This window comes from Oncorhynchus tshawytscha, linkage group LG07, assembly GCF_018296145.1.
Source record: "Oncorhynchus tshawytscha isolate Ot180627B linkage group LG07, Otsh_v2.0, whole genome shotgun sequence".
Classification (NCBI taxonomy): domain Eukaryota; kingdom Metazoa; phylum Chordata; class Actinopteri; order Salmoniformes; family Salmonidae; genus Oncorhynchus; species Oncorhynchus tshawytscha.
Window position 1 is genome coordinate 13,160,823 of NC_056435.1, and position 21,998 is coordinate 13,182,820.

Below are 21,998 nucleotides of genomic sequence, written 5' to 3' on the forward strand. Positions count from 1 at the left end.
AAAGGGCTCAGCTGTCTAGGAGGGACCCAAGCTGGGATACACAGGGAGAGCCTCTGGCTCAACAGCCATACTTCGCTGTCGGATGCTCATATTTGTCACACAGCCAGTGAAACAACATATGACAAAACATGAGATGTGGGCAGTGTCCAGATACCCCAGCGGCCTACTATTTAGGATGCAACTATGGGTATGTGAAATGTATAATATGTGAAATTGAGTATGCTATAAATGCCAGAATGTTACACTCATTTAGTACAAATCCACTGCAGGCTATGGAGGAAGAGAATCTACTAAACAATTTTGCAAAAGTTGACATTCTCAGTATGTGTGAGCCTACAATGTTGATATTTGTTACTTACAGCATACATTTTTACTAAACAGTACGCTCTAAATAGTATGTAGTTTGATTAGTGCAGATTATGTTGTTTTAGTAAGTAGTAGGCAAGACAAATTTCGGACACGGCCGTGGGGTTTCCCCGACCAATAGGCTAGGGCCGAGCAACACTACGAACTAATACAAGGAACACGTAAAACCAGGCGAGCAACTTTGGTTTTAGAAGTGGGGGAACATAATTCCTATACATACATTTTGTTATCCAGTCAGATAAAACACTCCAAACAGACTACCAGACCGCTCGGATGCATCCGCATGGTCGTAAAGCACATCGTTGCCTTGTTTTGTATCGCATTCCAATGATAAAACTGGGGGGAGGGGGACAAAAACATCCTTTCAGAATGAATTACTATGTTACCACCCAACAGTGTTCCTATCCTATACCAATAGTTTAAGTGGACTGAAATACTCTATGTGCCAGTACACATTTTGACTGCAGTTAGTCCTTTTATTTAGGTATTTTTAAAGACAATATTCCATAAGAGGTGCCGGTACTCAAGCAGTTGAACATTTGAGTTGTGCACTGGCCCAATTCAAACACTATCCGAAACCAACATGTAACACCAAATCATGGGTGTTATTTGACTGTTTATGCCATATAGCCCTGAACTTTAAAATCAGTTTGTGGTGCTGTACTGTGGTACGTACTGGCCTTGAGGGTGTAGGCGTTGACCTCTATCTCTCCTCCTCTTGGTGGCTGAAAGTAGGGGGGCTGGCGTTCGTAGGGGTCAGGATCGGAGTACGGGCTGGGGCTGGAGTGGCCCGTGGAGCCTCCGCCGCTGCCCGCTGGGCTCTCTGTCGCCCCCCTCTGGAGCTCCTGTGCTTCAAACACTGCCACCAGCTGAAATACAATCACAGACGCACAACGGGACTGGAATCATACAGGAGGAGAAACAATAGGGCGGTAATGGTTGCTTAGCGGTTCGAATAACTGAGCTCCAGGGCTTATTACTATGGCTGACCCTGTAAAACAACACATTTCACTGCACCTAGCCGTTGTGTGTGACAATAAAACATGCATTTTCTTCATTTAAATACAATATTATCATGCTGTAGTAGAGTCATACCGTACACCAACCGGACACACACAGTCAAAATGGCCCATTTCCAAATGGATGGCAAGTCAAACCTGAGTGGGTGGGTGTCAGAATGTGTGAAAGCGTTCGGACTGTCAACAGAGAGAGAAAGAGAGAGCGGGGGGGCAACCTGGTCTAGTTAGACCCTTTTACGGATGTAGTGGTGTCACACCAGTCAATGCTTATGTTCATGCTCTTTGCACATACAGCTGCGATTCATCTCTGTGGGAAGAAAAACAGGTGGGAAATGCAGTTAACATTAGCATAAGCCTGACAGACACACACCGTCTCCCGCTTCCGCGTACGCAAACGCACAAACAGACTTATCTACCAAACAGTAGGGAGAGGGCTGTGCATTCGAGGCCAGGAGGAGTGCGTGGCGCTCCGCAAATACCATCAATCAACAGCGTGAGGGATGGCGAGCGAGCGGAGCGAGAGAGAGAAAATGTGTGTGTGTGTGAATGCCAGCCAAACTCTACCGTTACTCCCCTCCCACATAATGTGATTTATAGGGATCAAAACGGCTCTATCGCTCTCTGTCAACCCAAGCCGGTGCATGAGTGCATACCAACAAGAGCAGCATATGAATGTGATCTGTGCATTCCAAAATAATAATACTACATTGAAGTACTTATCTCATATTCGATATCATCTACTGTATCTTGCCTATGCTGCTCTGTACCATCACTCATTCATATATCCTTATGTACATATTCTTTATCCCCTTACACTGTGTATAAGACAGTAGTTTTTTTGGAATGTTAGATTACTTGCTCGTTATTACTGCATTGTCGGAACTAGAAGCACAAGCATTTCGCTACACTCGCATTAACATCTGCTAACCATGTGTATGTGACAAATAAAATTTGATTTGATTTGATTTGAGTTAGGACTAATTTGTCTTATCGTGGCAGCAAAATGCATTCCATGAGGCCAGTTCAGTAAACCCAGTTAGACATAAAAAATCAGAAACATACATATGCACAGTGTGTGTCTGTTTGTCTGTGTTCCCGTGTGTTAATCGCTACTGGTAAACTGTGTTCTCACTCACACACGTAAGATTTGAGGTGTGTACGCATCGGAATAAATAGTCAAATTAAATCTGACAGGAGAATCAGAACCTGTCAAACACAATGACATAGTTGCCTCCACAAGCTGGATGGAGAACAGAGGGTGAAGAGAGAGAAAATGAGACAGACAGAGACAGAGAGACCGAGAGACACAGAAAGAGAGACACAGAAAGAGAGACACAGAAAGAGAGACACAGAAAGAGAGACACAGAAAGAGAGACACAGAAAGAGAGACACAGAAAGAGAGACACAGAAAGAGAGACACAGAAAGAGAGAGACAGAGAGAAAATGAGAGAGAGATCGAGAGACAGACAGAGACTAGAGGGTAGCGCTCCTCCGATACGCTGCCGTGAATTTGTCATTTGACAAATTAGCACTGTGGCGTGACGCTCTCATTAAACAGTGCTAGCACAGGAAATGACCACTTAATGAAAGAGAGAATGACAATCAGAACAGGGGGAAGAAAACAAGACCGAGAGGAAGAACACTGGGACATTAATGCATGAAGAAAGAGAGAGAGAGCCAGAGATGAATCGGAGGGAGGTGTGTGTGTGTGAGAGAGTGAGGGAGTGAGTGAGAGGAAATGAGTGAGAAAGAGGAAGAGAATCACAGAGAAAGAGGGGGAATTTTTCAAAATCATATTGGGGGAGAAAACAATAAGCAATAACACGGTGGGTAGAAATCAATCATACATCACCGTGTGAATGTCACGCTTCTCACTCTCCCTTTCTGCAATGATTCAATACCCTGACACCTCCACGCCCCAAACCAGAGGAAATTGGCCGCATCAGAGCATCAGCTGGAGGGAGGGGCCATCAGAGAAAAGCATATCCACTATGTGATTGATGGATGCCTGGGTCCCTTCAGTTCTCCTGCTCTTTTCCTTCTCTACCGCTTTCTAAATCAGATGGCCTTGTCCCCAGAGAGGATGAGAGAGTTGACCAATGTGGATGTGATGAGGTGAGAGAGTCAGAGAAACCCCACAGTGTCACGAAGAGCTGAAAAACAAGCACCTGTAGAGAGCGAGAGCCATCTCTACTCCTTGATACAAACGTTGTCAGTGTCACACACACAGCTCTCCTCAAATAGTCTTGCCTCTGGGCACTAGCGCAGAGGATAGCCTAGAGTAGCATGTAAATTGGTAGTAGAGGGCTATACAGGTTGTCTAGCCAATAGCCATGTTTTAGTAGGAACAGTAGGTAGTGGACTTCAACATAGTCCCAACCTCTTTATACTCTGTTAGGAAAACGCTGGAGTCTTCTGTGTCTGTGTCTCTGTGTGTAAGTTTACTGTTTATCTTACGCTCGGCTCAGCTAATGAGTCAAACGTACAGGCAGTCAGTGCACATTTTTATGGAAGCTTTTAACTAAAATGCTAACGAGTGCACTAAATGCAATGACGGGCAAATCCAGCTCATGAAGTTATACAAGTATAGCTATAGCTAGAGCGTGGACATTTACAAGCGAAAGTGAAAGATTACAAAATTGTGATGCATGCTTGTCTGATGGAAGAACATTAACATCGACGGGCCTGTAGTGGAGCGGATCGAGAGTTTCAAGTTCCTTGGTGTCCACATCACCAATGGACTATCATGGTCCAGACACACCAAGATAGTCATGAAGAGGGCACAACAAAACCTATTCCCCCTCAAGAGACTGAAAAGATGTGGCATGGGTCCCCAGATCCTCAAAAGGTTCTACAGCTGCACCATCGAGAGCATCCTGACCGGTTGCATCACCACCTGGTATGGCAACTGCTCGCCATCTGACCGTAAGGCGCTACAGAGGGTAGTGCGTACGGCCCAGTACATCACTGGGGCCAAGCTTCCTGCCATCCAGGACCTATTTAATAGGTGGTGTCAGAGGAAAGCCCATAAAATTGTCAGAGACTCCAGCCACCCAAGTCATAGACTGGTCTCTCTGCTACCGCACGGTAAGCGGTATCGGAACGTCAAGTCTAGGACCAAAAGTCTCCTTAACAGCTTCTACCCCCAAGCCATAAGACTGCTGAACAATTAATCAAATGGCCACCCAGACTATTTACATTGAACACCCCACTCCATTTGTTTTGTACACTGCTGCTACTCGCTGTTAGTTATCCATGCATAGTCACTTCACCCCTACCTACATGTACATAATTACCTCGACTAACCTGTACCCCCACACACTGACTCGGTACTGGTACCCCCTGTATATAGCCTCGTTATTTTATTGTGTTACTTTTTTATTATTTATTTGGTAAATACTTTAACTTCCTGAACTGCACTGTTATTTAAGGGCTAAGTAAGCAAGCATTCCATGGTAAGTTCCACACTTGTTGTATTCGACGCATGTGACAAATAAAAGCTTGATTTGATGTGTACACGGAGCAGAGAGAAGAGGGGAAGGGGGATGGCAGTGGTACAGGTATCTCATCCAGACCTCTGACTTCTCAAACACAGCAGAAAGCTAACACCCCATCTCCTTATTAATTCAGCCACTTACTTAGTTAACTAACGAAAACCCGCCTAGAGAGCGTAGCACATCGTAGACAGTTAGAAGATATCCGACACCAGACATTTAGTCGTGAATTGCACACAAGTGCACCACCTCCTGTGCGACGCACAGCAGAGAGAGACTCGGCAATAGATACACAACACAGTGGACACAGCTCCCGCGTTCTCCCATTGTGCTCTTCACAACCAACACTCGAGTGGCTGCTGTTCTGAGGAACTACGGTAAGCTTCAATCAAGAATAATTGTGTGACGGGCAAAATGAAGAACGCGGTCTGTTTTTTCATCTCCTAACGCATTGGACAAGTTGACTGTAGGTTTCTATTGAAAACCTAGCTACAAATATTAAAATGTGTTCAAATAACTTGAACAAGATACTTTCAACGGTATATGTAAACACCATCCAGTGTGCATTTCCAAATACCCCGGTATACACGGTATACCGCCCAACCCTACTGACAGGTGGCACGCGGTGTCAACCACACCATGCCATCTCAACTCAATTATATAAAAGTCTCTGAATCAGTGGGGTCCTATTTGGCCCGATGGCTGGATGGGGACACGGTCTCACCATCCCGATTCTCCACCCGTTACCCAAAGTGTGGACGGGCACACTTCCCATCATGTGTTTAAAACCATTGGATTGGTGAATCATTAGCTGGAAGGAGTTTCCACTATTGTTCATTTCAGTCTCGAGGTTCACATATAGGAGCTGCTGGAACACATGCTTGCGCACACACCCTACAGGGGAACAGATGAACAGTGCCACCTAGCTCGAAGCAACAGCAACTACAGCTCAGCGTCTTTCAAACATATCACACACACACCCCCACACAGTCACAACCACTGCACCACAATACCCTACACCTGCCCCTCCCCACATACATAGTTAATCTCTCTCCAACCATTCCTTCTCTACTCCTCATCCTCTCCGTTGGTGTGTGCCACATCTCTTTGGGGCCGCTGTGCTTTCGTCTGCCTGTCATGTATCTTAAGAGTCGACCTCTCTCTCCCTATTCCCCCCCCACTCCTCCTCTCCTTTGAAACTCCTAGCATGCATAATGCGGGAAGTGAGGCGCAGGCCGCATCCTGATGGTAATACAGTTATCCAATCACCCCCATATGCACAAACTGCCAGGAAACTGTTCAGCTTAAAGTGTGGGAGGGCCTTCTCTTAAATATAGGGTCTCCCCTAAACCTCTGACAGAAGTAGAACACTTTATACCTCTGTCAGCACACAGTCTGCTTGCCAAAAGCGTACCATATTTCCTAGGTAGTACACTACTTTGGATCAGGACCCATACGGAATAGGGTGCCATTTGGTACACAGCCTTAGTCATAGGTTGAATCAGATGTCAAACCTGATGGAAGACGCTTTTTAGATACTGAAATGCCTGTGGAATCACGTGTCAAAATAGTGAAAAAATAGAACGAAGGGAAAAGTGCTGGGCCCTTAAAATTGCATCCCTCCCTGCTCTTTTCCTTGAAGCAATCACTGATCTGACATTGCTAGATTGGTGAAAGGCTACTTACTGGATATGATAGAACCGTTCCTAACCCTACACTAATCAAGTCATCAAGGAAGGGAGGAAGAAAGAATGCATTTGAGCGTTGCCTGATTGGCATTTTGTATTCCAGTGCCAGGCGACTCTGGTATCTGAGGATGTGATGAATGGAAGAAGACTCATGACATCAGTAGGCAGGTTATCATTTCATGTGGTGCAATGCTAAAAGTACATGCATACCCAAATGTACTCCAATGATGCAACGCTTAATGCATCTGCGCACACACACACACGTGGTCAGTCTAACACACAATGCTGTTAAAGCAAGTAGGGAATTGAACCGATTACCAGCTGGACTAAGTATACTACGTCTACTTCCCTGTGTGTCTAACATACATCCAGACGTTTTGTTTATTTAACATGGTAAATAGTCTTATTTACAATGATGGCCTACTTGAAAAGCTCCCCGGCCAAACCCTCCCCTGACCCGGATGAGGCTTGGCCTATTATGCGCTGCCCTATTGGACTCCCGATCACGGCCCGGTTGTGATACAGCCCAGGATAGAAACAGTGTCTGCCGCGACGCCTACTAGCGCCGCGATGCAGTGCCTTAGATGGCTGCGCTACTCAGGAGCCCTCCTCGAAAACACACGTCTGGGTTTCAGCATACCCCAGTCTCACACAAATGTATGCATACATAGTACAAAACGCACACACATACACTCCTACCGCACAGACATGGCTGTGAGCATCAGCCAACCCAACTCTCGCACACCATGAATAACCACACACACCCCTACTACATGGGCCTTGGGGAGGTCTGATTAACAAGTGACAAAACAGCCTATAGGGGGTGTAATAACCTCTCCCTGAACGTCAACAAAAGAACTGATCGTGGACTACAGGAGAAAACATCCACAAGATCCTCAGCGGCGACGTAAATACCCTGACATGGTCCCTCCACACCGACACCGTGGTGGGAGGCTGAAGATATTGGTCATGGCCCCTAAGACCCTCACAAACCTCTACAGAATGCACCAGAAAGCATTCTGTTGGGCTGTATCACCGCTTTGTACGGCAATTGCACCGCCCGCTACCACAGGGCTCTCCAGAGGAGATGGTGCGGTCAGCCCAACATCACTGGGGGCACACTGCCTGCCCTCTAGGACATCTACGGCACCCGGTGTCACAGGAAGGCCAAGAAGATCATCAACGACCTCAGCAAAGTCCAGTTCCAGGGCCTAAAATGAACACCCGCCACCTGCCAAACGCTGGTAGATTTTGGCATTGGCGGGTAAGATGTCTATTCACCAGCCACGTTGGCAGGTGGTCAGGGCTCAACAGGAGCATTTCAATCGCATTTGTGAATACAAAAAGTGTCAAATATGATCACAGTAAAGTAATTGCTGCAGAAGGTGTTTTCAAAGTATTTCTGCCTTTTCGTTTCATAGCTGGTAAATGAAATCGTACAAAGTCAAAGAACTAAGAACCATATATAGGCTATTTCACCTTGTGCAGCAACACTGCCTGGCTGAGGGTTGTGCATACGTGAAGAGCGGAGTGAAAGGTTCATTTTTAGCAGCGGAGCTCACAAGCATAAAAGTCTGTCTAATTTACTTGAAACGAAAGTCTACTGAAGTGAGACTTTGTCCTTGTGTTTCTTGGCTAGCTACATTGTTTTATTCACATGCTCGGTTGTTTTTCCATGTTTGAGTTTCAACTGCTAAGGAAGAGAAGACAATGCTTCTACTATTCATACTCAATCTCACAGCGGGCACAAACACGTCTGGAGTCCCGCTACCACGGTAACCACGTGCCATGTTTGTCTCATCTGTGATATTTAGGTTAAAAGATGTAGGCCACAAAAAATGTAATTAAACAATATACCACATTACTTCTTACTAGTTATACATTTGTATTTGAAACATTATAAAGCAGGTTCATCGTTTTTGGTTTTGATGTTGTAAGATTAGTGGGAAAAAATATTTTGCTGGTACAAAATCTGAGTAGCTGGTAGATTTTTAAAATCTACCTACCACTGTGGCTGGAGGACCAAATAGAAAATGTTATGCCCTGGCCTATTCACTCTGCTACCATCTAGAAGGCAGAGACCATACAGGTGCATCAAAGCTGGGACCGAGACACTGAAAAACAGCTATGATCTCTTATTGATGTCACTTGTTAAATCCAAATCAAATCAGTGTAGATGAAGAGGACATGTTAAAGAAGGATTTTCAAAGTGCCTTTGAACGGCGCATGGTAGTAGGTGCCAGGCGCACCAGTTTGTGTCAAGAACTGCAATGCTCAACAGTTTCCCGTGTGTATCTAGAATAGTCCACCACCCAAAGGACATCCAGCCAACGTGACAACTGTGGGAAGTATTGGAGTCAACATGGGCCAGCATCCCTGTGGAACGCTTTCGACACTTTGTTGAGTCCATGCCCCAATGAATGGAGGCTGTTCTGAGGACAAAATAAATAATATTAGGAAGGTGTCCTTAAAGTTTTTGTACACCCAGTGTACATACTGTATTCAACATACAGTAGCTCATTTTACACAACTACTGCTGTACAGAGCTTTTCCATATTTACAGTATATATTGTCCACACACACACACACACACACACACACACACATGTACCTAGGTGTTAGACTGTAAACTCTCCTTCCAGACTCACATTAAGCATCTCCAATCCAAACTTAAATCGGCTTCCTATTTCGCAACAAAGCATCCTTCACTCATGCTGCCAAACATACCCTCGTAAAACTGACCATCCTACTGATCCTCGACTTCGGCGATGTCATTTACAAAATAGCCTCCAATACCCTACTCAATAAATTGGATGCAGTCTATCACAGTGGCATCCACAGTGCCAGCCAGATATACTACCCACCACTGCGACCTGTACGCTCTCGTTGGCTGGCCCTCGCTTCATACTCGTCGCCAATCCCACTGGCTCCAGGTCATCTACAAGACCCTGCTAGGTAAAGTCCCCCCTTATATCAGCTCGCTGGTCACCATAGCAGCACCTGGAACAAACAAAAATCTCTGAAACTGGAAACACTTATCTCCCTCACTAGCTTTATGCACCAGCTGTCAGAGCAGCACACAGATTACTGCACCTGTACATAGCCCATCTATAATTTAGCCCAAACAACTACCTCTTTCCCCTACTGTATTTATTTATTTATTTTGCTCCTTTGCACCCCATTATTTTTATTTCTACTTTGCACTTTCTTCCACTGCAAATCTACCATTCCAGTGTTTTACTTGCTATATTGCATTTACTTTGCCACCATGGCCTTTTTTTTGCCTTTACCTCCCTTATCTCACCTCATTTGCTCACATCGTATATAGACTTATTTTTCTACTGTATTATTGACTGTTTGTTTTACTCCATGTCGTTGTATTTGTTGAACTGCTTTGCTTTATCTTGGCCAGGTCACAATTGTAAATGAGAACTTGTTCTCAACTTGCCTACCTGGTTAAATAAAAAATAAAAAATAAATTTTTAAATGTATATTCCGGACTCCGACATCGCACGCTGATATTTCTTATATTCTTATATTTTGTGATTATTTTTTTATTAGTATTGTACTGTTAGACATTGTACTGCATTGCTGGAGCTAGAAACAAGCATTTCGCTGCACTTGCTTTAACATCTGCTAATCTGTGTATGCGACATATAAACGTTGATTTGAAGGGTTACTCTGTCCAGAAAGATGGATGTCTCATTCTCTCCAGGTGTAAAAGCTGTCTCCCTCTCCCATGCCTGATCTCTTACATCAACCACTGTGATGACGGAGTGCTCTCTCTGGTGTGTGCCCACTCCACCCACACATTCTATTTCTGACTGATGATTTTAATTCACAAAAACACCCACACGCAAACACACACACAATCAGCTGAGCTACTGTTTGCTAGCTGTGTGTGTCTTTGTCAATTTATGATGGGAGGGAGGAAAGGGAGGGGCCTGAGGCTTCATATATTTGTGACAACACAAAGTCACAGACAAAAATAATAATAAATGACTGTATCACCCCAACAGTGCAAACACATCACTAACAGTCACACTGACTTGTCTCCCCTACTCTTTTCCACCATCCACCTCCTCCCAAAAGTCCTTGTGAGAAGCTAATAAAACCGGGTTCTTTTTACCCTGTGGCGAACACAAGGCCAGCTGCTCCCCACCCTTCCCCTCCTCATCCCTCCTTTACCACATTCACCCCCCGAGGGTCAGGGAGAGAAATGGAAGGAGTGATTAACTTGGAAGCTGGCAGGCTGGAGCAACCATGACACCTGTGGAGATCTGCTGTCCGCTCTTCCAGTCACACACTCACTTGTTCTCTCTTCATAACGCCACCTTTGTTTTTATATTTCCCCCATCACTTCATCGTTTGCTGTCAATCAAGTCCACTTCTGTTAATCATCTCCTAAATTGTTCTTCTTTAATTAAGGACGTTTCCTTTCCTTAATTAATTACCACCGGCACATGCTTAGTTTTTTTAATAGACACTAAACCACCTCTTAATAGGCACTTAATAACAGACACCTCCTCCTATACTCCTCATTTAACAAAGCCTTGGACTAGCCAACTACGTTACTGATGTGCGCCGACTGGATGAGAGGAACAGAGGGAGGAGAGGGGGAGGAGGAGAGGATAAGAGAGACAGAAAAGGAAAGAGAAGGTGACGAGGGAAAGCGGAGGGGGAAAGATAGAATTTTTTAAAAGATGGTGAGAGGGAGAGAGAAATCAGAGTGAGGAGAGAGAGAGAGCAGAAAAGGGAAAGATGGGGAGGAAGGAGGAGAGAGAAATCGGAGTGAGGAGAGAGAGAGAGCAGAAAAGGGAAAGATGGGGAGAAAGGAGGAGAGAGAAATCGGAGTGAGAGAGAGAGAGAGCAGAAAAGGGAAAGATGGGGAGAAAGGAGGAGAGAGAAATAGGAGTGAGGAGAGAGAGAGCAGAAAAGGGAAAGATGGGGAGAAAGGAAAGAGAAATAGGAGTGAGGAGAGAGCAGAAAAAGGGAAAGATGGGGAGAAAGGAGGAGAGAGAAATAGGAGTGAAAGCGAGCAGAAAAGGGAATGGGGAGAAAGGAGGAGAGAGAAATAGGAGTGAGGAGAGAGCAGAAAAGGGAAAGATGGGGAGAAAGGAGGAGAGAGAAATAGGAGTGAGGGAGAGAGAGAGAGAGCAGAAAAGGGAAAGGTGGGGAGAAAGGAGGAGAGAGAAATCGGAGTGAGGGGAGAGAGAGAGAGAGCAGAAAAGGGAAAGATGGGGAGAAAGGAGGAGAGAGAAATCGGATGAGGAGAGAGAGAGAGCAGAAAAGGGAAAGATGGGGAGAAAGGAGGAGAGAGAAATCGGAGTGAGGAGAGAGCAGAAAAGGGAAAGATGGGGAGAAAGGAGGAGAGAGAAATCGGAGTGAGGAGGAGGAGAGAGAGAGCAGAAAGGGGAAAGATGGGGAGAAAGGAGGAGAGAGAAATCGGAGTGAGAGAGAGAGAGAGAGCAGAAAAGGGAAAGATGGGGAGAAAGGAGGAGAGAGAAATCGGAGTGAGGAGAGAGAGAGAGAGAGCAGAAAAGGGAAAGATGGGGAGAAAGGAGGAGAGAGAAATCGGAGTGAGAGAGAGAGAGAGAGAGCAGAAAAGGGAAAGATGGGGAGAAAGGAGGAGAGAGAAATAGGAGGGAGAGAGAGCAGAAAAGGGAAAGATGGGGAGAAAGGAGGAGAGAGAGGAGTGAGGAGAGAGAGAGCAGAAAAGGGAAAGATGGGGAGAAAGGAGGAGAGAGAAATAGGAGTGAGGAGAGAGAGAGCAGAAAAGGGAAAGATGGGGAGAAAGGAGGAGAGAGAAATAGGAGTGAGGAGAGAGAGAGAGCAGAAAAGGGGAAAGATGGGGAGAAAGGAGGAGAGAGAAATCGGAGTGAGGAGAGAGAGAGAGAGAGAGCAGAAAAGGGAAAGATGGGGAGAAAGGAGGAGAGAGAAATCGGAGTGAGGAGAGAGAGAGAGCAGAAAAGGGAAAGATGGGGAGAAAGGAGGAGAGAGAAATCGGAGTGAGGAGGAGAGAGCAGAAAAGGGAAAGATGGGGAGAAAGGAGGAGAGAGAAATCGGAGTGAGGGAGGGAGGAGAGAGAGAGCAGAAAAGGGAAAGATGGGGAGAAAGGAGGAGAGAGAAATCGGAGTGAGGGAGAGAGAGAGAGAGCAGAAAAGGGAAAGATGGGGAGAAAGGAGGAGAGAGAAATCGGAGTGAGGGAGAGAGAGAGAGCAGAAAAGGGAAAGATGGGGAGAAAGGAGGAGAGAGAAATAGGAGTGAGGAGAGAGAGAGAGAGCAGAAAAGGGAAAGATGGGGAGAAAGGAGGAGAGAGAAATAGGAGTGAGGAGAGAGCAGAAAAGGGAAAGATGGGGAGAAAGGAGGAGAGAGAAATAGGAGGAGGAGGAGAGAGCGAGCAGAAAAGGGAATGATGGGGAGAAAGGAGGGAGAGAAATAGGAGGAGGAGAGAGCAGAAAAGGGAAAGATGGGGAGAAAGGAGGAGAGAGAAATAGGAGTGAGGAGAGAGAGAGAGAGCAGAAAAGGGAAAGATGGGGAGAAAGGAGGAGAGAGAAATAGGAGTGAGGAGAGAGCAGAAAAGGGAAAGATGGGGAGAAAGGAGGAGAGAGAAATAGAGTGAGGAGAGAGAGAGCAGAAAAGGGAAAGATGGGGAGAAAGGAGGAGAGAGAAATAGGAGTGAGGAGAGAGAGAGAGCAGAAAGGGGAAAGATGGGGAGAAAGGAGGAGAGAGAAATCGGAGTGAGAGAGAGAGAGAGAGAGAGCAGAAAAGGGAAAGATGGGGAGAAAGGAGGAGAGAAATCGGAGTGAGGAGAGAGAGAGAGCAGGAAAGGGAAAGATGGGGAGAAAGGAGGAGAGAGAAATCGGAGTGAGGAGAGAGAGAGCAGAAAAGGGAAAGATGGGGAAAAAGGAGGAGAGAGAAATCGGAGTGAGGAGAGAGAGAGAGCAGAAAAGGGAAAGATGGGGAGAAAGGAGGAGAGAGAAATCGGAGTGAGGAGAGAGAGAGAGCAGAAAAGGGAAAGATGGGGAGAAAGGAGGAGAGAGAAATCAGAGTGAGGAGAGAGAGAGAGAGAGAGAGCAGAAAGGGAAAGATGGGGAGAAAGGAGGAGAGAGAAATAGGAGTGAGGAGAGAGAGAGAGCAGAAAGGGGAAAGATGGGGAGAAAGGAGGAGAGAGAAATCGGAGTGAGGAGAGAGAGCAGAAAAGGGAAAGATGGGGAGAAAGGAGGAGAGAAATCGGAGTGAGGAGAGAGAGAGAGCAGAAAAGGGAAAGATGGGGAGAAAGGAGGAGAGAGAAATAGGAGTGAGGAGAGAGAGAGAGAGCAGAAAAGGGAAAGATGGGGAGAAAGGAGGAGAGAGAAATCGGAGTGAGGAGAGAGAGAGCGCAGAAAAGGGAAAGATGGGGAGAAAGGAGGAGAGAGAAATCGGAGTGAGGAGAGAGAGAGCGCAGAAAAGGGAAAGATGGGGAGAAAGGAGGAGAGAGAAAAAGAGAGGAGAAAAGGGAAAGATGGGGAGAAAGGAGGAGAGAGAAATCAGCAGAAAAGGGAAAGATGGGGAGAAAGGAGGAGAGAGAAATCGGAGTGAGGAGAGAGAGAGCGCAGAAAAGGGAAAGATGGGGAGAAAGGAGGAGAGAGAAATCGGAGTGAGGAGAGAGAGAGCGCAGAAAAGGGAAAGATGGGGAGAAAGGAGGAGAGAGAAATCGGAGTGAGGAGAGAGAGAGCAGAAAAGGGAAAGATGGGGAGAAAGGAGGAGAGAGAAATCGGAGTGAGGAGAGAGAGAGAGCAGAAAAGGGAAAGATGGGGAGAAAGGAGGAGAGAGAAATAGGAGTGAGGAGAGAGCGAGCAGAAAAGGGAAAGATGGGGAGAAAGGAGGAGAGAGAAATAGGAGTGAGGAGAGAGCAGAAAAGGGAAAGATGGGGAGAAAGGAGGAGAGAGAAATAGGAGTGAGGAGAGAGAGCAGAAAATGGAACGGTGGGGAGAAAGGAGAGAGAGAAATAGGAGTGAGGAGAGAGCAGAAAAGGGAAAGATGGGGAGAAAGGAGGAGAGAGAAATAGGAGTGAGGAGAGAGAGAGAGCCGAAAAGGGAAAGATGGGGAGAAAGGAGGAGAGAGAAATCGGAGTGAGGAGAGAGAGAGAGAGAGAGAGCAGAAAAGGGAAAGATGGGGAGAAAGGAGGAGAGAGAAATCGGAGTGAGGAGAGAGAGAGAGCAGAAAAGGGAAAGATGGGGAGAAAGGAGGAGAGAGAAATCGGAGTGAGGAGAGAGAGAGAGAGAGCAGAAAAGGGAAAGATGGGGAGAAAGGAGGAGAGAGAAATCGGAGTGAGAGAGAGAGAGAGCAGGAAAGGGAAAGATGGGGAGAAAGGAGGAGAGAGAAATCGGAGTGAGGAGGAGAGAGAGAGAGCAGAAAAGGGAAAGATGGGGAGAAAGGAGGAGAGAGAAATCGGAGGAGGAGAGAGAGAGAGCAGAAAAGGGAAAGATGGGGAGAAAGGAGGAGAGAGAAATCGGAGGAGGAGAGAGAGAGAGAGAGAGAGCAGAAAAGGGAAAGATGGGGAGAAAGGAGGAGAGAGAAATCGGAGTGAGGAGAGAGAGAGAGCAGAAAAGGGAAAGATGGGGAGAAAGGAGGAGAGAGAAATCGGAGTGAGGAGAGAGAGAGAGCAGGAAAGGGAAAGATGGGGAGAAAGGAGGAGAGAGAAATCGGAGTGAGGAGAGCGAGAGAGCAGAAAAGGGAAAGATGGGGAGAAAGGAGGAGAGAGAAATCGGAGTGAGGAGAGAGAGAGAGCAGAAAAGGGAAAGATGGGGAGAAAGGAGGAGAGAAATAGGAGTGAGGAGAGAGAGAGAGAGCAGAAAAGGGAAAGATGGGGAGAAAGGAGGAGAGAGAAATAGGAGTGAGGAGAGAGAGAGAGAAGAAAGGGGAAAGATGGGGAGAAAGGAGGAGAGAGAAATTGGAGTGAGAGAGAGAGAGAGAGAGCAGAAAAGGGAAAGATGGGGAGAAAGGAAAGAAATGGGGAGAAAGAGAAGAAAGGGGAAAGATGGGGAGAAAGGAGGAGAGAGAAATCGGAGTGAGGAGAGAGAGAGAGAGCAGAAAAGGGAAAGATGGGGAGAAAGGAGGAGAGAAATCGGAGTGAGGAGAGAGAGAGAGCAGAAAAGGGAAAGATGGGGAGAAAGGAGGAGAGAGAAATCGGAGTGAGGAGAGAGAGAGAGAGAGCAGAAAAGGGAAAGATGGGGAGAAAGGAGGAGGAGAGAAATCGGAGTGAGGAGAGAGAGAGAGAGAGCAGTAAAGGGAAAGATGGGGAGAAAGGAGGAGAGAAATCGGAGTGAGGAGAGAGAGAGAGAGCAGAAAAGGGAAAGATGGGGAGAAAGGAGGAGAGAGAAATCGGAGTGAGGGAGAGAGGGAGCAGAAAAGGGAAAGATGGGGAGAAAGGAGGAGGGAGAAATCGGAGTGAGGAGAGAGAGAGAGCAGAAAAGGGAAAGATGGGGAGAAAGGAGGAGAGAGAAATCGGAGTGAGGAGAGAGAGAGCAGAAAAGGGAACGATGGGGAGAAAGGAGGAGAGAGAAATCGGAGTGAGGAGAGAGAGAGAGCAGAAAAGGGAAAGATGGGGAGAAAGGAGGAGAGAGAAATCGGAGTGGGGAGAGAGAGCAGAAAAGGGAACGATGGGGAGAAAGGAGGAGAGAGAAATAGGAGTGAGGAGAGAGCAGAAAAGGGAAAGAAGGGGAGAAAGGAGGAGAGAGAAATAGGAGTGAGGAGAGAGAGAGCAGAAACGGGAACGATGGGGAGAAAGGAGGAGAGAGAAATAGGAGTGAGGAGAGAGCAGAAAAGGGAAAGATGGGGAGAAAGGAGGAGAGAGAAATCGGAGTGAGGAGAGAGAGAGAGAGCAGAAAAGGGAAAGATGGGGAGAAAGGAGGAGAGAGAAATAGGAGTGAGGAGAGAGAGAGAGAGCAGAAAAGGGAAAGATGGGGAGAAAGGAGGAGAGAGAAATAGGAGTGAGGAGAGAGAGAGAGCAGAAAGGGGAAAGATGGGGAGAAAGGAGGAGAGAGAAATAGGAGGGAGGAGAGAGAGAGAGCAGAAATGGGAAAGATGGGGAGAAAGGAGGAGAGAAATAGGAGGGAGGAGAGAGAGAGAGCAGAAAGGGGAAAGATGGGGAGAAAGGAGGAGAGAGAAATAGGAGGGAGGAGAGAGAGAGAGCAGAAAGGGGAAAGATGGGGAGAAAGGAGGAGAGAGAAATGAGGGAGGAGAGAGAGAGAGAGCAGAAAGGGGAAAGATGGGGAGAAAGGAGGAGAGAGAAATAGGAGGGAGGAGAGAGAGAGAGAGCAGAAAGGGGAAAGATGGGGAGAAAGATGGGGAGAAATAGGAGGGAGGAGAGAGCAGAAAAGGGAAAGATGGGGAGAAATGAGGAGAGAGAAATGGGAGGGAGGAGAGAGCAGAAAAGGGAAAGATGGGGAGAAATGAGGAGAAGAAATGGGAGGGAGGAGAGAGCAGAAAAGGGAACGGTGGGGAGAAAGGAGGAGAGAGAAATGGGAGGGAGGAGAGAGAGAGCAGAAAAGGGAAAGATGGGGAGAAAGATGGGGAGAAAGGAGGAGAGAGAAATAGGAGGGAGGAGAGAGCAGAAAAGGGAAAGATGGGGAGAAATGAGGAGAGAGAAATGGGAGGGAGGAGAGAGAGAGCAGAAAAGGGAAAGATGGGGAGAAATGAGGAGAGAGAAATGGGAGGGAGGAGAGAGAGAGCAGAAAAGGGAAAGATGGGGAGAAAGGAGGAGAGAGAAATAGGAGGGAGGAGAGAGAGAGCAGAAAATGGAAGATGGGGAGAAAGGAGGAGAGAGAAATAGGAGGGAGGAGAGAGAGCAGAAAATGGAAAGATGGGGAGAAAGGAGGAGAGAGAAATAGGAGGGAGGAGAGAGAGCAGAAAATGGAAAGATGGGGAGAAAGGAGGAGAAAGTAAAAGAGAAGCAGGCTCCGCTTCATATAATGTTTGTTCCAACTTCACCTTGCAAGTAAGCAATAAGACCAATTACAGTGTCTTGGTGATCTCAACCTCTGCTGTAGTGAGTGGGTGTCTGCTCTCTCAAGCTCACAGCAGAATAATACTGGTGGGTGTTGGAAACACCTGGGACACAAATATAGTTGAGTAAAACATTTTTTTTAATCAGACTGATGCTCCACAGAATATTTTTCCATGCCACAGGTATTGTTCCATGCCATGACTCAAGGACGGACAGGGAATAGAAATCGGCCTGGGCATTTCTAACTTGCATTTCCCATACCGATTCATTATTTTCCTCAAGACCCCATTTTTAGCCCACATTTTTTAGACTGGCCCACTGGGCTAAAGATGGACCAGCCCATCTGGCATTTGCCTAAACTGCCCTTTGGCCCGTCTGTTTCTGCCACCGCTCATAAGTGTCACAAATAGCAGATGTGATCAAGGCTTACAGTTGAGTCACTATACTCCCTGTAGCCTCTGGCCGTCAACCCTGCTAATATCATCATTCCTTACAGTGTTGACCCAAGGCTCAGAAAGCACTCTGTCCATTCATATCATAATAAAGTCACGTGCAGTACATTCAGCCTACTGGCTTCACCATACTTACTGTTGCCATGGTGAGCTAACCCTCACAGCTATGGCTAGGGATTTCAAATCTTTTAGAGACTTCTAGAATCTCCAAGACGGAAGTATGAATGTCGAACGGAATTATGAATGGCTAAGACTGTGGTTAAATCTGAAACCCTATTTGCTAATTGCTTTCTGTGCAAAGGTAGTGCACTATATGAAATAGAGTGTCATGTTGTACCGTGGATGGTGGTTGGTCATGTTTAGACTTCAAAGAATGTAAATAGAACATGTTAAAAAAAAAAAGATAAAAGATCATGTTGGGGGGGTTTAAAGACAGAAGAGCATATAGAAAAATCCCTGTTAGAAATGGTGAGATAGTTATTTTTCAGCTGTTAAAGAGAAGTGGCAAGCCTTGGCAAGGGTTTCATGTAAATCCATGAATTTCCTACATTTTGTGAGGTCTATGGTATTACCTGTCATTTCCATGTCAGGCTTATGGAAAGTCACAATAACAACTCAAGCGGGCCATTCAGATGCATTACCGTCTAATCAAGAGATGTCCATTCATTAAGACAATCAATTCATTTGTACGGGCGCGTGGCGCCTGGTGTAAATTGATTGTGACGGATGATTAAAAAAATAATGATGACGGTGTCAATGACCTGTCAGAGAGGATGCAGGTGCAGTTTCAGACGTTTAATTGCGGCTGGAACGCGGTAAAGCACCCCCCCCCCGTGCGTTTTGCTCCCTCCTTCTGTTAACCCCACAACCCCTGGCTCGGGTCCACATGCTGCACAGAGCACGCACACCCCTTCACACTCTCACCGGTCTCACAGAGATGTTTGACTTCAAGTTAATTGGAGCGATTAGCTGGGAGGCTGGATGGGGCGGGAACACGCAGCAGGGTACATTACAATGTATTCGGAAAGTATTCAGACCCCTTGACTTTTTCCAAATGTTGTTCCGTTACAGCCTTACTCTAAAATGGATTAAATACATGTTTATTCTCATTCTGCACACAATACTGCATAATGACGAAGCAAAAACTACATTTGCACATTCATTAAAAATAAATAACATAAATACCTTATTTACATAAGTATTCAGACCCTTTGCTATGAGACTCGAAATTGAGATCAGGTGCATTGATCATCCTGGATTGGAGTCCAACTGTGGTAAATTCAATTGATTGAACATGATTTGGAAAGGCACACACCTCTCTATTTAAGGTCCCACAGTTGACAGTGCATGTCAGAGGTCGAAGGAATTGTCCATAGAACTCCGAGACAGGATTGTGTCGAGGCACAGATGTGGGGAAGGGTACCAAAAATTGTCTGCAGCATTGAAGGTTGCCAAGAACACAGTGGCCTCCCTCATTCTTAAATGGAAGAAGTTAGGAACCACTAAGACTCTTCCTAGAGCTGGCCGCCCAGCCAAACTGAGCAATCAGGGAAGAAAGGCCTTGGTCAGGGAGGTGAACAAGAAACCGATGGTCACTCTGACAGAGCTCAAGAGGTCCTCTGTGGAGGTGGATAACCTTCCAAAAGGAAAACCACCTCTTCAGAACTCCACCAATCAGGCGTTTATGGCAGAATGGCCAGACGGAAGCCACTCCTTAGTAAAAGGCACATGACAGCCTGCTTGGAGTTTGCTAAAAAGGCACCTAAAAGGACCAGAGAAACAAGATTCTCTGGTCTGATGAAACCAGTTGATCAAGGTCTGGTTGAGCAGCTCATTTCTAAAATGTGGTTTGTTAGAGGGGGACAGGGATAAAAGCCTGCACATGCATTAGCTCTCCTGGAAGGATGGTGGACCACCCTTGATGTAAAACCCTGCAACATTCCAACCAAATACATTTAATGGCTTTTGAAATAATTCACTCATTCAATATATCAAAAATCAAATAATATGGAAGGCTACAAATCTTTTTATTCAGCTGAAGCATGCCCACATTATTTTTGTCATAAAATGTACATTTTCTAGTTTAGTCAAATGTATCTTAGCTACCTTAAGTGTTTACTTTGCAACTCAATAGATGTTAGTCAGCCTGCAATGTCACATACGTTGGATGCCCTAATCAATCTACAACATTTTTTAATCCAAAAGAAAGGCTACATCAAATTTTTATCCCTAAAATTAAAATGTTCACGATTGACTAATTTTTATTTAGATTCACATGATTTGTTTCAATGCGATTGAACCGAATACCAACTAAGTGAACAGTTTGTTTGGTCAAAAATAAATGTTTAAATGAAATCATACAAATTGTTCAAAATAGTAAATTGACTTTGTATGGCCTTATTCACAAGTGTCCAAGGGATACGATTTTTGGGACATGACATGAAGAAAACATTAATAGCCTACATGTTAATAATGGCTAAACAGTTAACTACAGGGTACCCTAGTAAGTCTGTACTCTATCCTATTTTATAGGCTATGCCTACCTGATGCAGCAATGTCCGACTGTCTCTCTCTCCTTGAGAATCAGCCGCACATATGCAGGTCATGTGATCCGGTCATGTGACGCGGTAAAGCTTCATTCCGATCCCGGCTGGTGTGGATTTTTATTTGGTTGATAAAATATTTTTTTAAACCGAGACTAAATAAATTACATTAACAGAAATACATGTCCATGACTTTTCCAAAACGTTTAAGATTTGATCCTTTTCAAGGACACCATTTTAAAATTCCATGACTTTTCCAGGAGTTTCACGACCATACGAAACCTGATGGCCACTTCACAATAAACATTTTGTCCAAACTGCCGTCGAAAGGTTTCCACAGTAGGGGCAGAACCTGACCGTAGGCTAAATTAATGCTTTTGTTATCTGTGAGAGGAAAGACGTCACGTGGTGGGCTCAAACAATATGGGGGAAAAATATCAGATCTTTTTAAAGGCCTAGACTTCTCATAAGCCTAGACATTCTGATAAACACTATTAAATCACAATCCATTTTTAATAAATGAAAATTGAATTACAATAAATGGTTACAGACATGTCTGGATTGTGATACTGGTTTAAGTTGAGCTCATATTCATCACTAGGGTTGCAAAGGGTCGGAAATACTCGGGTAAATTTCCAAACATTTTAATGGGAAGTTAAACCCTGGAATTTGGGTAATTTTCCTTAAATTCATCAAAAACAAAGTTAGCTTACAACAGTGAACCTTTTCTTCCATCACATGGACAATGCACTCTTCCATCACATGTACAGCTGATTCTCAAGATCTTGTACACTAATGAGATGCTATTGAGCCCACACTACTACACTGTCTAAGCCAAGGACTACATGCTTCGTGGTAAGTTTTGATTACAATACAGGGTGGGTGAATATATTTTATATGACATACATTATTTTTTGTTAACTAGTAAATAGTAGCCTAGAGCAAAGTGTGTTTAACAATTTCTGCTAGTTAGTTTTTGCTACCATGTGGGTTTTTAGCTTGCTAGAGTCTGCTAACTGAGGAGTATTAATTCACTTGTTTCCATACATGTTTCATTTGATAACCAAATCAAATCCAATTTTATTGGTCACACACATGGTTAGCAGATGTTAATGCGAGTGTAGCGAAATGCTTGGAGTTGTTTAATCTAACTGCTTAACTATTTATCTGAACATGGAATTGTTTTTGTTCATTTTTTTAAACTCTTTTTTTCTAATCTTTACAGGAAAATGCCACGAGCACTATCTGATGTATGGAGACATTTCACTGCAGCTAATGAAGGAAAAGCTGTGTACATTTGCAAATACTGTGCCAAATCATATGTGAAGAATGCAACAAAGATGCAGAATCATCTGGCCAAGTGCATAAAGTTCCCTCAGCGCTCACAAAAAGTAACCTCTGACAAAAGTCCCTCTACTTCTATTTGAGGTGAAAATTATGAATCAG

General features: G+C 45.3%; 1 protein-coding gene across 3 annotated transcripts in view; it reads right to left on the reverse strand.

Annotated features, from left to right (window-relative positions):
• Positions 1-21,998, reverse strand: part of pard3ba (par-3 family cell polarity regulator beta a) — a 172,114-nt gene that overhangs the window by 121,554 nt on the left and 28,562 nt on the right. For all 3 annotated transcript variants that reach the window (XM_042324130.1, XM_042324129.1, XM_042324128.1), the window contains exon 3: positions 1,043-1,235. In XM_042324130.1, the coding sequence (XP_042180064.1) occupies positions 1,043-1,235 (193 nt within the window). The remainder of the gene's footprint in view (positions 1-1,042; positions 1,236-21,998) is intronic.